The sequence below is a fragment of the Phascolarctos cinereus genome, unplaced genomic scaffold (genome assembly GCF_003287225.1).
Source record: "Phascolarctos cinereus isolate Bilbo 61053 unplaced genomic scaffold, phaCin_HiC Scaffold_4;HRSCAF=312, whole genome shotgun sequence".
Taxonomy (NCBI): domain Eukaryota; kingdom Metazoa; phylum Chordata; class Mammalia; order Diprotodontia; family Phascolarctidae; genus Phascolarctos; species Phascolarctos cinereus.
The window spans coordinates 498,092,889-498,108,409 of record NW_027555847.1 but is presented as its reverse complement, the minus strand read 5'-3'; the positions used below and the strand labels follow the sequence as shown (position 1 = coordinate 498,108,409).

Genomic DNA, 15,521 nt, shown 5'->3' with positions numbered 1-15,521 from the left:
ATTTTAGGGTATGAACTACTTCGCTTTTTTTCTTCATTCGTTGTATTTCCTCTGAGATTAGCAGGTTGGTGCTGAAAGGGTCAAAAATATTTAAAGTAAAGAAAAATAATTAAAGTAGTAAATGATGTAAAATACTGACCTTTTCCTAGGTGAATAGTTTGGTTCCTGAAAGGACTAGGAAAGAAACTTTTAATAATAATTGCTAAAGTCTATTTATAAAGAAACTCAGTTTTCAAATACGCTGTGAGTAGTTTGGTGACAAATGGAACAGAGAATAAACTGTGTAATAAACATAAAGGCTTAAATTATACTACATAGGAGGTAGGGTGATGTTCCTTTTGTATACAAAAATTTTTGTTTTAAAGGGGTAAAAAGTTTATCTATTAATAACTACTAAAAATTCAAGTATAAAGAAAAAGTTGTAAGAGACAAAGGCAACTGTTGAGTGACCCTATTTGAGGACTATGGGCAGTTAGGTTGCTCAGTGGTTAGAGTACTGGCCCTGAAGTCAGACTCATCTTCCTAAGTTCAAATCTGGCCTCAGACACTTACTAGCTGTGTGACTCTGGGGAAGTCACTTAACCCTGTTTACTTCAGTTTCCTCATCTGTAAAATGAACTGGAGAACCACTTCATTTTTTTTTTTTAATGAGGTCACAAAAAGTCAGACACACCTTAAAAATAACTAAACAACAACAAAAATTTGAAGACTATAGAATGACTGGAGTTGCATGATGGGAGACTACTGGGTGGTTAAATAAGGATTTCTGATAGCATGGAGAAATTTGTTAAGCTTTAATCTCTAAGTAAAAGGTGAGTGAGTGCTAGGAGGCTCTGATTTAAGTCATTGAAGGTATTGAAGAGAGTAACTAATGAAAATTGAAGACTGAAGAAACAATATGAGGTAAAAAGACTAACTCTGTAACAGCTGTGTGATAAAAGAGGTAGCCAAAACAGCGAGCTGACAGAAGCCTTCAGCTGCAAAGATTCCTAATTGGTTGGAAAGAGACTCAATCACTCATAAGCCTGGGAGAGTATGTCTCAAGTTTACGGGGATATTACGATGTGTTTATTATGAGTGTATTTGCTTTAACCTCGGTACCTGTGATATTATTATTATCCCCTTTTGCCTTGTTGCTAAGTAAATGGTTATGTTTAAGTTCCAAAAGTGTCATCATTACGAAGTTAGTTTTGTGTAAATGGAAGTACACTGGTCAGGACTGAAGCACTTAAGTGGCGACTAGGTGTATTCCCTCCAAACAGGGTTAACTTAGGAAACTAAGAGAGAGTTTCAGTGTAACTATGTATTGGTAGTCTTTCAGTAGGAACTTGCACCTGCCAGTGTGCCAGAGCACCTGCCAGAGCAGGTTGGGGTGATCAAGTCAACCCAAGAGAGTCAGCCCAATGCAGGTGCCAATGCAGGAGATATGAACTACCACACTGTGGGTAGAGATACCCCATGTGCGCACTACATTTGTATTCGCAGTGGCTAACACAGCACCTAACACATAGGTGTGAAGTAAATGCTTGTTTATTGATTGATTGGTTGAGGAACTTTCTACACCGAGATCCCTATAACATTGAAATCACAGGTCCAGATTAAAGTCTCTGCTAGTCAAATAGGGAATAATGTATATTTAAAGACTTTGAGAGAGGTAGTAATGCAGGGTAAAATCTTAGTTCTTACCACTGAGAGCTGGATCCTGGGAAAATCACAGAGGAGAGTTGAGTTTGTTAGGGGAAAATGAGATAAAAGTATCCACTTGCAGCTCTTGGCATCAAAGCTTAATGATGTGATTGTGGGACTGTTTGGACTCCAGAATTCCATTTCATTGGCAGAAGGTCAGTTTCTCTTCACCACTTCTTATTTCTTTGGACAACGGTACCAGGTAATGGGAAGAGAACAGGAGTGGTTGTCGTGGCCACCAAATATCTAGTGATTTCTCCTCATCACCCAAAAGTTCCAAGCCCAAATGTTTTTCACTTTCATAAATGCCAGCTTTTTCAAATTCAAAGCAAAAGTTCAATATTAGAGTAAGAACGCAAGATACATACCTGGTTAATGATAGGCTGCTGGAGTTTCTCTCTAGATACTGAAAGGAAAAAAGAGGAAATGAGAATTAATACATTGTTAAAATGGGCAAACCAGTCAAGCTAGGCCTGCACCTTACAGCATTCATGTACTTTGCCTCAGAGAAAGGCAATGTGGGATAGTGGATAGAGAGTAGGCCCTGTAGTCAAGAAAGAGCTAGGTTTAAGTCCCACTTCTGACCCATACTGGCTCTATGACCCTGGGCAAGTCATCTAAACTCTGAGAAAATAAAATAGAAATCCAGAAAAGGTACTAATAAGGAAATGAACCAAACCTTTTAGGGAAATCTCAAAAGGACTTAGAAATGTGAATGATAGTAACAGGTATCTGGGAAGCACAAAACAAAACATACTAAAAAAAGTATTCCAAGATATAGCAGTGATTTAATGGAATCTGCTAGACTATAAACTCCATGAGGACAGAAGACGGATTTTATCTAAAAGTCTCTACTGAAGTTCCTACCACAGAACAATATATAACAATGTTTTTAGAACTGATTTGTTAATTAGATTAAAGGCTCGACAAGTAGGCCTTGAGGTAGAAGAGGAGAGAGAAACTATAATCATAATGGTTCATCTTTCTCCGAAGTTAGAAAGGTGATAGAGAAATGTTCATGACACGGTCAGGGATGAAAGCATTAAGTACAAGACTGAATGGCTTTAGCCACTGAATCTCGGTGAATCTCCAGGACCTGATGACATTCAGTGAAAAAGCACAGGGCATCAAAGTATAAAGACTCAGGGCTGCCCAATTAAAAGTTATTTTATCTTGAAACAGCTATGGTAAAAAAGGAATTAGAAAGGGTTCAATGTCCTATACATCTTTGAGAGGAAGAAATCAAACTCTTACTATTTATACAAATATAAATCTATAAATATAGTGATATGTGGGGACTAGGTAGTGCAGTGGGATAGAGTGCAGAGACAAGCTTGAAGTCAGGAAGATCTGAGTTCAAATCCTACACCAGACATCTACTACATGTATGACCCTGGGCAAGTCACTCTGCTTTCCTCAGTTTCCTCATCTGTAAAATGGAGATAATAACAGTATCTACCTCCCAGGGATGTTGGGAGAATCAGATGGGATAACAATTGTAGAGGGCTTAACACAGAGACTGGCACATAGTAAGCAGTGTATAAACGTTTTGGTAATATGTTTTATACACACACATAATGAGAAAAGCATGACATAATGGATCAAATGCCTACCTTTAAGCTTAGAAAATCTGGGCTCAAGTCCCACCACTGACATATCACATACTGGCTGGGTGACCCTAGAATACTCACAATATCTCAATGCTCTAGGCAACTCTCTAAGATTATAATTGCAGAGAAAGTATGCCAATCTGCAGTGGTAGAGGGGGTTTCCTCACCAGGGAATTCCAGTGGTGTTAAACTCAAATATAAATAGGGCCACTAAATTTAAAGATCCCAGCAGGCCATATATTGACTTGGAAAACCAGGTATTATCATCTATGTTTTATTGCATTTTTGTTTATTTTGTTAAATATTTCTTAATTACATTTTAATGTGGCTCAGGCTGCATTTGGTAGTGTTCCTGGCATGTTTAACACCTCTGCCATCCATACTATACCAATGAAATCCTAGTCTCTATTCTCCACATTAAAATAGCAAAAAAAAAAAAAGTTAAAATAAAAACAATAGAAACAAATTGATTTTTCAAAAACTTTAAGTTGGTATTCCTCACTAAAGACACGTCATTAAAGAAAAAAGGCATGAACTTAATCTCTGATGTTTTATATTCACTCACTCATTCCATTAGCCAAAAGTATTGAGTTCCTACTCTGTTATCGTTCTAGAAGGCACAGGGGAATATAGAAACATATCATTCATGGTCCCGGTGCTCAAGGTACTTACATACACATCTAATTGTTGAAATAAGAGTAGCCAACTGAAAACAGGTAGAAGGTTTTTTCAATAACACACAATAAGTGAAGATAAGAGAGTATGTAAAGGAGTGGTGTGAGTGAATTGACAGGATTCAGGGATATTGAAAATAAGAAGTAAAGAAAGGATGATTTAAATGACACTATAGTTTTTAGCTTTGTAATTTGGGACCATGATGGTTCTGGGAACAGGAATCAAGATACCAGTAGGAGTGTAGGAAGTAATGATTTGTGTCTTTAATATGCTGAGCTTTAGGTGATACCAACATATTTTAGAAGAAATGTATCCTTCGAGCAGTTGGAAACATGGGAATAGAACACAGGATAGGAGGCACACACAAATAGGAAAATCGCTATTCAATTAACTCTGAGCTAATGTAGAGGAGCAGAGGGGAGTTAAGTGGTGCTGTGATAGAGCACTGGGCTTGGAGTCTGGAAAACCTAAGTTCGAATCCAACCTCAAACACTTACTAGCTCTGTGACCCTGGGCAAGTCACTTAACCCTGTTTGCCTCAGTTTCCTTATCTGTAAAATGAGCTGGAAGAGGAAATGACAAACCACTCCAGTATCTTTGCCAAAAAAACTTCAAATGGAGTCATGAAGAATTGGACATGAGTGAAAAATGACTGAATGACAGCAGCAGGGGAGCAAAGCATAGATTTTTCATAACTTGGATACCCCAAGAATCATTTACAAATGGGCTTTGGGATGCATTATGTGGTTTGTTTTGCAGTAGTTCTACCTAGGACTATTTTATATGATAAACACAAAGATTCATTCATATTCTTTTGTCTGAGTACATATTGACTTATGGTGTTAGATGGCCACTGGCCAGGTCCCCAAAATAGGCTTTGAGCTAGAGGAAGATGGATAAAATCCTCTTAGTGGGTAACTCACAGATAGATACTTAAAAACATTTTAAAGGTTCCAGTAATACATTAGTAGCCAAATCAAAAGGAGACTATAACACAGGTTCTACTAAGACCTTCAGATATTGCTACTAATTTGTTCACTTCTCAGCATAGTGTAGTGGGAAGTGAGTTGGGAAGGGAGACAAGATACTTGAGTTCTAGACTTGACTCTACTACTACTGGCTGTGTACCCTTGAGTGAGTAAGCACCTCTTATGGCTTCAGTTTTCTCTTTTGAAAAATGACAGCTAATAATAGCTAGCATTTATATAGCACCTCCTATGTGCTAGAGACTGTGCTAAGCACTTTGCAAATATTATCTCACCTGTTTATCACAGCAGCCATGGGAGTTTTATTATATGCTTTTATTACCTCTAATTAAAGGTGAGGAAACTAAGGCAAACAGAGGTTAAATGATTTGTTCAAGGTCACATAGCTAATAAATATCTGAGGCTGGATTTGAACTCAAGTCTTCCTGACTCCAGGTCCAGTGTTCCAATGGGCCATCTAGTTGCCTGGGTTGGGGGGGGTGGATTGACGTTCTATAATTTGATTTTTAAAATGCTTGCAATCAGATGCATGAAGTAGTGGAGAACAGAAAATGTCAGAATCTGGAATTTATCACTATTTGCGTGTCCAATACAATAAACTTAGAAAAACCTCCAAAATAATGGTTGATTGGCATTAATCATTAATCAGACGTAGAAAGAACATCACTCCTGAATAAGATACCACCCTGTTCAGAGACACAGGACTGAAGAGATTCAACATAACTGTAGATTGGAAACTAAAACTTTCCTCCAGGGATGCTATATTCTATTTTTCTTCCTCTCCTAGCCATTAAGACACTGGGTTGTGTTGAACACAGTGGACTGTTCATCTGCTCCAGGAGAGCAATTCTGTGTTTTTAATCAATACTGGTGTGTTGTGGGTATAATTCTTGAAGAGGCACTTCAATAAGGCTAGAAGATATTAACCTGGGAGCTTATAAAAATATGCTGTCTCCTTCAGTTACCAGTGGCAGTGAACTCACCCCATACTTTTAGGAAATACCAAGGGCACTGCCCTCATCACAGCCAGCACTGTGAGATTTAATTCAACTTTATGAAATGTTTCAAGAGTCATCAATGAAACACAGTAAGCCCTATTTCTACCTTGGCCAGGGTGGGGGTGGGAAGAGTTTAGAATGAGCAGGGTGTGAAGTTATGTGAAGAGGTCTTGGACATTCTTAGGTGCCCTAGTGACCAGAGAAGTTGGGCATACTTTCACTGTGCTTGGAAACAACATTATTCATACATTTCCAAGACTGGGTAGCTGGGAAAGGAAGCTTTGAGCCACAAAGCTGTGGTAACCTTATATGTGATGTGTTTTGCAAATTTGAAATGCTGTATAAAGGCCAATGATGATGCTTGTGTAAGGGACCTTTAGGCCACGTCCAGATTGTCTAATATGGAGGTACCCTGACATACTAATGCCCAAGAATCTATGGTTCTTTGGGTTCCCACATGGAAAGCAAATGAATATGTTTACCTCACAGATAATAAAGCTATCCTCTGTAGGTAATGGAGGCAAGTGGGGTGGGGCTATCTAAACCCTCTGTTCTCTAGGAATGCTGGCCAATTTATGTCTATTGGAGGGGAAATCAGAGGGAGAAAGTTTGAAGAAAGATTCTGTTACCTGACCTATACATACAGGAAGGGACAATGCTAATTTCCTCTGGACTTCAAGGGGGAGAAATGCCCTCATTATTTATGTTCAAAATATTTTATAGCATTTGTGGGATGTGAGATATGTGGGTCATCTTCTAATATTATTATACTCATTGCCATTCATTTTGGAGGAATTTCTTTTCACATTTTTTAGTCCATGAAGCAGAAGGAAGGATTGAACCTGGCCATTTTAATAGCTAACAGTAGAAATCCTTAGCTGGTTAAAAAGAAAACAATTCAATGGTGTGAGAATCCATCTTCCACAGGGCTGTTGAAGTACTCTTCCTAAAGCACAATGCTCTTCATGTCACTCCCCTGCTCAAGAATATTCAGTGGTTCCCTGTAGCTTCTAGGATGAAATAAAACAACTGCACCTTAGCACTTAAAACTCTTCACAAATTGCTTCAATGTACCTTTGGAAATTTATTTTACAATAATCCCTCTCTGTTCCAGCCAAACAATTGACCTTCTAATCCCCAAGTCTGATATTTCATTACCTTCTTCCATGCCTTTGCAAGGCTATCCTTTATCCCTGGAAAGCACTCCATCCTCCCTTTCAGCACCTCTTGGAATACTCTACCCTTTAGAATACTTCTTTTGAATACTCTCTCCTCTCTGGGTTTTCATCATACTGTTGCTCTCTCAATATCTGACTGTTCTTTCTCATTATCCTTTGCTGCATCATTATCTACTTCTGGCCCCTAATTGTGAATATACTCCAATGCTGGAACCTGGATCTTTTCCTTTTTCTCTACACTATATTTCTTGGTGACCTCATCAAGTCCAATGGGTTTAACTATCTTCTCTACTCAGATCTATATAGCCAACCCAGGTGTCTCTCCCAAACTCTAATTTTATATCATTTAATGGACATTTTGACCTGAATATATCCTACAGGCATCTCAAACTCAGCATATCCCAAACAGAACTCCTTCCATCACTGCCATCCCCACATTTTCGGATCTTAAACATTTATTTACTTAACAATAGGGCAAAAGAAATAACAGCATCACAAGTATTGTATTTGCTTTAACATGTCATACTTATGGGATGTTTGTTATTATTCTTTTTACTGGATTCATAATTTAGCAATTGCTGAATTTGACTCAATCCCCAGCAGTGGCAATTCCGAGTATTGGAAATGTATTTAAAGAAACCATCTAAGGATCCACATGAATGAAGAAAATCCATGTGGTCAGAGTAACTCATGACTTTGGGACTGTAAACTTTGATCTTCTCTTTCTGTCAGGAACTGCTCCTAAAATTTCCTTAAGCTTCTGTTTTGAATAGACATTCCTACCACCAAGCTGAGTTGATCCCTGGGGTGCTTTACTAACTCCATACTGGGCATGAAGTCTCAGCCAAAAAGGTTGATCCACTGAGTTTCCTCTCTGATTCTCTGCTTAGCTCCACTTAATCTTTAAGAACAACTCTAGACTTCATTATTAATACCTTCAAACTTAGCTGCTGCAGTTCTGAAATTTGGCCTTTCACCCCTCTCTTTTCTTTCTGAGTTCAGACTCTGGATTACTTATGTGAATAACTCTATCTTAGTTTATGATTAGCTATCAAATTCTGATCCTTCAATAATCAGAAAAATTACATTTGTCCTAAATTCATACAACAATTCTGGTGTTGATATTTTTCCAGTCTATAACAGCCTGTCATATTCAAAACTCAGTAATTGCCTAGTCAGACGCAGCTTCTGGCAGCTGTCTGTCAGAGTAACTTTCTCTCAGAGAACTGAGTGGGCTTTAACTCATCAACAAACCTTAAAGGGCAACACATTACACCTGGAATGTCCTCCTTCCCTCATCTCTGACTCTGAGAAGCCCTAGCTTCCTTCAAAGCTCAGCTCATGGAACATTTCCTATAATGAGCTTTTCTTGACTTCCACCCAGACTAGGTCTCCTTCCTGGAAATTACCTTATATTTACTTATATATACTTACATTTACTTGGTAAATGGAGGCAGCTAGGTGGTACAGTGGATAGAGTGCTTGGCCTAGAGTCAGGAAGACTCATCTTTCTGAGTTCAAATCTGGCCTCAGACACTTGCTAGCTGTATGACCCTGGGCAAGTCACTTCATCCTGTTTGCCTCAGTTTTCTCATCTGTAAAATGAGCTGGAGAAGGAAAATGGCAAACTACTCCAGCATTTCTGCCAAGAAGATACTAAATGGGATCATGGAGACTTGGACAGGACTGAAATGACTCAACAACAACCTGGGTAAATATTTTGTATTTGTCTTTATGTGCCCATATTGTTGACCCCAGTAGAATATAAACCCACTGAGAACATGGACTTTTTCCTTTTTGTCTTTATATTCCCAATGCTAAGCACAGAGTGGTCACCTAATAAATGCTTGCTTATTGATTAGGTGGCTTAGTTTCTTTCGAAGCTCAGCTTATCTGCCACCTCCTACAGGAAGTCCTGCCTGGTCCCCAAAGTCCTTTCTCTTCTTTCTCTTTCTCTCTCTCCTCAAATACTCAGTACTTAAATGCATTGATGATCTTCTACATTGTTCCCTCCAATGATAAAGATCACTCATCCATATCTGTCCATTCTTTTTGAATCTTGTCTATGTCCTACTATACCAGAAAGTGTCTCACTTTCAAGTCTCACTTCTGATGCTTACTACCTATGTGTCCTTGGGCAAATCTCAGTTTCCTTATTTCTAGAAAGAAGTAATTAGACTAGATCATCTGCAAGGTCTGTTCCAGGTCTAAAGCTATGTTACCTATGAATTTCACCACATATGCATCACTCAGATTCCTGGTATCCTTCCTTGATTTCTCCTGGTATCGGAAAGTACTGGTGAAGTACTCGAGCTGTCCATCTGTCATTTCTTATTCTGACCTCCTGACCAGCTCATCTCCTTTTATGTATTTCTCATTTAACATCATTTACTATTGTTCTTTGAAGTCCTATTTTACAATCTGTTCACACCCTCCTTGAGCCTTTCCAGGACCATCTGTGAGATATTAATTTTCATTTTTCATAAATCATTATATTGCATGTTTTGCTATCATATAAAACATTAGTAGAATTATATATATATATATTTATATGTTAACATATTGTATCCTTCTACTAGACTGTAAGCTTCTTGAGGACAGGTAATAGAGCACTAGACTTGGAGTCTTGAGTTCAAATCTGGTCTCAGACTCTTAATAGCTATGTGGTGCTAGGCAAGTCACTTAACCTTAACCTTTGCCTCAGTTTCCTTATCTGTAAAATAGGGGTAATGATGGCCCCTACCTCCTAGAATTATAATGAGGATAAATGAGATATTTGCAAATAGTTTTGCAAACCTTAAAAAGCTATACACCCATATATACATATAATGCTAGTTATGATGATGATGATGATAATGATAATGATGATGATATATTCCAATGTTTTTTATGTAGCAGATAGTTAATAAATACATTTTGGATTAGATTAGAAGAGTTACTTTCTTCAGGGGCTCCATTTAGCCACAATTTTGTTGGCTTAAATAGTTCACCTTCTGTGGAACCTGTCCTGATTCCTTTGGCCCACATTTATTTTCATACTTTCTGACCTCCCAGAATTCCTGTTTCAAAGGTCCCTGGTACTGTGTGAGTGTGAGAGTGTGTGTGTGTGTGTGTGTGTGTGCGTGCTCGGGCATGTGTACAAGCTCTGTGCTAAGGATTTATTCTATTGTTCATTTGCAGTCTTGTGGCTGACTAGAACTGGAAGAGAGAGAGGGAAGGGGAGTGAGGCAATGACTCCTCTTCCCTTGGTGGTGATTATGTCTGCTCTTTTTATGGTGAATATAAAGTAATTGTCTTATCATAAAGCTGTAGTGATTGCTTTCTGGAAGATCACTCCCCTGAGGGTACTTGAATGATGAGTCATCAAAGAAAGCCTAGGGAGGAGTATGGCTCCATTAGGTATAGAAAAAACTTAATTTCTTCATTGAGTTCATGACCTGCCAATCATCTCTGTTCTGTAAATAAATGTGAGTTGGAGGGATAGTTTATCTAAGGGCCAGGAACTTTGGCCCAGGATAGAATCTTAGCAGGCCAAGGAAGACTGTAGAGTGTGAGTGCAGAATGGCTTGGGGCCAGAAGGGTCCTAGAGCTAGAAATAAGTTATACTAGAGGTCAGGTTTTTGGAGGGGATGAGAATCCTGACAGGATTTGGAAGTGGTGTGAATCCAAATCTACCTTGATCTAGAAGCTTGAGCCCTTTGGTTTAGCATCTTCCCTCTGAGTGTTGAAGTGGAGAGAAGAGGAAAAGAAAGACAGTTCTGGAAGGGACAATAGTCACCCCATTTGATTGCTATACTTTGCTTAAATTAGGGTAGCAATTTGTGCTTCATAGACCTGTCTGATTTTATATTCCTCTGTTAATTTTGTTTTCCCATAATTTCTTAGTAAAACCTCCAAAAGAGGGGTTTAAAACTACACCATAACAAAGCTCCATAGAAGGAAGTGGGAGTGGTCAGACTGGAAAAGAGAAGATATATAGGGTACATGATAGAGGTCTTCAAAATCTGAACCTCTGTCATGTAAAAGATGGCTGAAATTTGCTATGACTGGTGCCCAAGGAGAGCTGGAAACAGTGGGTAGAAGTTATAGGGAGGCAGTTCTCAACAACATAGACACATGTGTCGACACTGCCCCAACATTGTTTTATAATAACATTGTCAGTACTTGAAAGCAGATTCTACCTTAAATTGGACAAAATTCCACTCTAATGCCATTCTCCATTAAAAGGGACCCCTTCTATTCTTTTGTTAATGGAGAGTAGTGATTCCACCTAATCTCAAAACTTGGCAGATAGCATTACTGGATCACCCAATGAATGAATGAGTGGATGAGTAGATGAATGAATAAAAAATCCTGTATTAAACACTTACTATATGCAAAGCACTGTGCTAAATGCTGTGATACTAATAGAAACATAAGGCAGTCCCTGCTTTCCAGGAGCTTACATTCTAATGGGAGAGAAAGCACCTATAGGAGGCTTCAGCTTCAAGTTAGAAAGATGGGGCCCATGGTCCTTGTGATACAGATGGTAATGCATTATCTAATGTAACTTACTATTATGAAGTCAAACAATTTCTGATGTTGAACCATTTGGTAGTGCCAAAGATTTTGGAGGTAAGAAATTTCTTTGCAGAGAGTTCAGTAGTTGTGACCACTGAGGCAGCAGGGGATTTAGTACTTACACAAGCAGTTGCCAGGTAGAAACTCTACAAGGATTGATTACCTGAGTAATAGCTGTGGAGGCTGAGATGGAAGCAGGGCCAGTGGTTTAGGGGACACTACCATTCCTGAGACCTTTGGGCTCAAGAGTCCGAGGAAAGCTGATAATAGAGGTGGTAGTTTGACTTTCCTGGCACATGTCTCCTTCTGCCTCTTCTTCAGAGTGCTTCAGGTAAGCTGGTGTCTTTTTTTCCTGTCCCTCCATCTGTATGTAGCCTTATAGGGGTTGCTGATACCCTAGTGGGCCAGGATAGATGGAGAATGATCACTTAGGCATTGATAGCTACTCCTTTTCCTTTTGAGAGTAGATTTGAATGCAGAGCTAAGGTAAGCCAAGAGGGATGAAGGAGACAGGAAAAGGCAGCCAGGACCAAGCACAGATGTCACCTAACTATCCTTTTGCCCAAGGGTCTGTCACAGACACAGAATGGCACATCTCCTTGCTCATCCTCCCAAGTGAGCTACCCTTAGGTTTCTGAAGCTGGGGCTAGGGAGAAGATAATTTCTGAGGAGGGCTTTGAGAGGAGGGATCATTGGATCGTGAATTTAGAGCTGGATTTAGAATTGGATGATTAGAAACTATCTAGTCAAATCTCATTTTACAGATGAGGAAACCTGGCCCAGAGAGGGTCAGATTGTCAGATTTCACGAAGTTAATAAATTGGAGAGACAGCCAGGGGCAGTGCACTGAATTTGGAGTTAGAGAACCTGCACTGAAATCCCACTTCTGCCCCTTACTACCTATGGGATGTGAGGCAATCTGATTAACTGAGGTGGGTCTCACTTTCCTCATCTGTCAAATGAGAAAGTTGACCTAGATTGCTCCTATGGTCCTTTTTTCTTTCTAACTCTAAGAGCTTGTAACTAGGAAAGCCGAGATTTGAACCTATCTTCTGATTGTAAAGAGATGCTAAATCTCCAGTACACCATGATTGTAAAGATAATATAGTCTCCAGTTACTATGTCTAGTTTTTATAGTCTGAATTTTGGCCATTCAGGAATGTATATCCAATTTATTAAGTTGTTCTTATGAAGTTAACTGCTTTCAGTATCATTGTTTCATCTAATGCTGTACTTTCACAGAATCAATTATTGGCATTTGGTGGTGTAGGTCTGTATAAGGAATTGCCTAACAAGTGAAGTTGTAAACAAACCTTAACTCTAAAAGAATATACTAAGTTGCTTATGGCAGGAACCAGATGGTTCATACCCTTTCGGTAGACTCTCTTCACCCTTACTATTTAGCATGGACTCAGGGAATATAGTAGTTACTCAATAATTCATTGTTGAACTGAAAGGCACAGGTCCAGTCAGACAAGCTGTTGCTGTCAGGATTCAACTCAGGTATCAGGAACCCAGTCACAAGATGTCAAATTCCTATGAACAGTAATCTTGGAAACCATCTCTTGGAAAGTAGGGTCCCATATATAGGCTATATCAGATTGCTTGCAGTCTTGGTTCAGGGGAGAGAGGGAGGGAGAAAAATTTGGAACTCAAAATCTTACCAAAGTGAATGTGGAAAACTATCTTTACATGTAATTGGAAAGAATAAAATACTATTAAGGGTAAAAAACAACAATTCCCCCCCCCCCGCCCCAATACCCCTCCAAATGAAAAGAAAATTAAAATAAAAAGTGGGATATTAGGTGGGAACATAGTCACATGTGAGTGTGACACAGATATTGGACAACTGACTTTTAAAGGTTAGAGAAGCCAGCTACAAACTGTCTTAATGCTCAGGCAATGAGGGACTGACCTAAAGTTCCTTCTTCTCCCATTGCCTCAGGACAGATTAATCCCAGAGTCTGAGACAGGGCTGCACCTACAGATGGTATTTAAATGATCTGAGGTGCTAAAGTTGGGGAGGGGATGATGAAAGAGGAAGGAGCCAGGCAGACCATTAGAATATGTAAACCTAAGAAAAATTATCTTCTTTCCTATCTATTAGAATGTTAATCTTCTTATAAGGAAAAAAAAATTAAAAAGTAATTTTTTTACTTTGGGCTATTTTATACGAATACCTCACAGGATAAATTCTTCCCCCCTTCTTGTGGAAAGGCTTCCTTTTAGGGAGATGTAAATGTTTTCTGTAGCTTAGAGAAGAAAAAGGAAACCCCATTTAGGGAAGACATAAGCCATTCCAATGTTTATTGAAATCATCTTCATAAAAAAAAAAGAGGAATGAAACTTAAGGGCCAATTTTTAACTGCATCAGGCTTTGCTAATAGAAGATGAAGGAGTATGTGGCTTAACATCTTCTAATTATTTTCCTAGCATCTTCTATAGACAACCCTTGAAATCTCTGGTTGGATCAACACTATATTGCTCAAAGGTTTGTGGACTTTGCATACTGATTCTTTCCTGTTTCCAAGTACATTTGCTTTTAGGCTATTTTTATTCACTTTAAAGGAATTTTAATAACTTTCTGTTGACAGCATGGACAGCTGGTCTTGAGAATTAAAGAAAATTCACTTGCTGACTGAGGAAGGAAGTGACATCAATGAGTTTCTAAAGTCAGCCCAAGGGAAGAAAGTGGCTTGTGAGAGAGTAACCTCTCATTTCACTGTATTTATCGAATGATGCCTTAAGATGCAAATTGCTCTATCAATCAAACCTACGGTGTTTCCCTCAAATAAACAGAGAGGAAAGTTTAGAGAGACTTAAGTACAAACTAAAGGAGTTGTGCCCTGTAATATTGAAAGGAAAAAAAAAAGAATGAGAGGTTCAGAGAGCCTGGGGCTAAGCAAACTACAGAATTCTGAATTCACTTGGACTCTGCTACTGCTTTATTATTTGTCTTTTCCCCTGTACCCAAATCACAGTTTTGTCATCTGTAAAATGATCATGATGTAAAATTGTGACATGACTGTGGCTGGCCTCTGGGAAGATTGTAAAGATCCTTTACAGTTTTAAATGGCATAGATGTGTATCTGTCACACTTGCCCCCCAAAGAGCTATCAGTGTCCCATGGGGTCTGATGTCCAGAAGCAGATATTTTCACTTGTCATACAAAAGTACTATCTTTTTCCTTTGATATGTTCCTAAACTTATATTCATCACTTATGATTCATCTCAGAAGAAGTCAGACAACAAATCTGGGTCTTAAACAGTGATGATAATAATAATAGATGGCATTTATTCTGAAAAATATTCCTTGGGAGCTGATTTTTTTTTTATGTTTCAATATTCCCCAGGCATATATACTTGAGAGGGGTGGGAGGAAAAAAGGAATGAAATTTGTTTTGTGGTGTGAAAATAAAAACATGGAGCAGTTGGATGATTTGATACAGTTTTGTAAAAAGACTTTAAAAAGCTCCAAAAAATAGAAAGTTAAATCAAGCCAAGCGGTCAGTTCATTTGGGGCTGCTTCTTTGCCTCTGCTATTAACACAAGTACTTTGGACGTGTCAATCCATCAACCACCAAGCAAAAATCATTTATTAAGTGCCTTCTACGTGCTTGGCATTCTGCATGGCACAGTTCTTAGTTTGGATTCAACTTTTTTCCTGTTCACTACAGTATCTTTCCTTAACAATCCTCCCATCACCCCCAAAAAAAGGTGATATAGGAGAATTGCAAGAAGATCAGTTTATACATATTGTCACAGAAACTGAGAAATGATGTTGCCAGAATAGTACAACTCATTGACAAAGGAAGGTAGATAAGGTAC

General features: G+C 38.7%; 1 protein-coding gene across 1 annotated transcript in view; it reads right to left on the bottom strand.

Annotated features, from left to right (window-relative positions):
* CHST9 (carbohydrate sulfotransferase 9) overlaps positions 1 to 15,521 on the bottom strand; it is a 332,514-nt gene that overhangs the window by 26,248 nt on the left and 290,745 nt on the right. Inside the window, exon 4 of the mRNA XM_020968675.2 lies at positions 2,055 to 2,092. Coding sequence (XP_020824334.1) covers positions 2,055 to 2,092 — 38 coding nt within the window. The remainder of the gene's footprint in view (positions 1 to 2,054; positions 2,093 to 15,521) is intronic.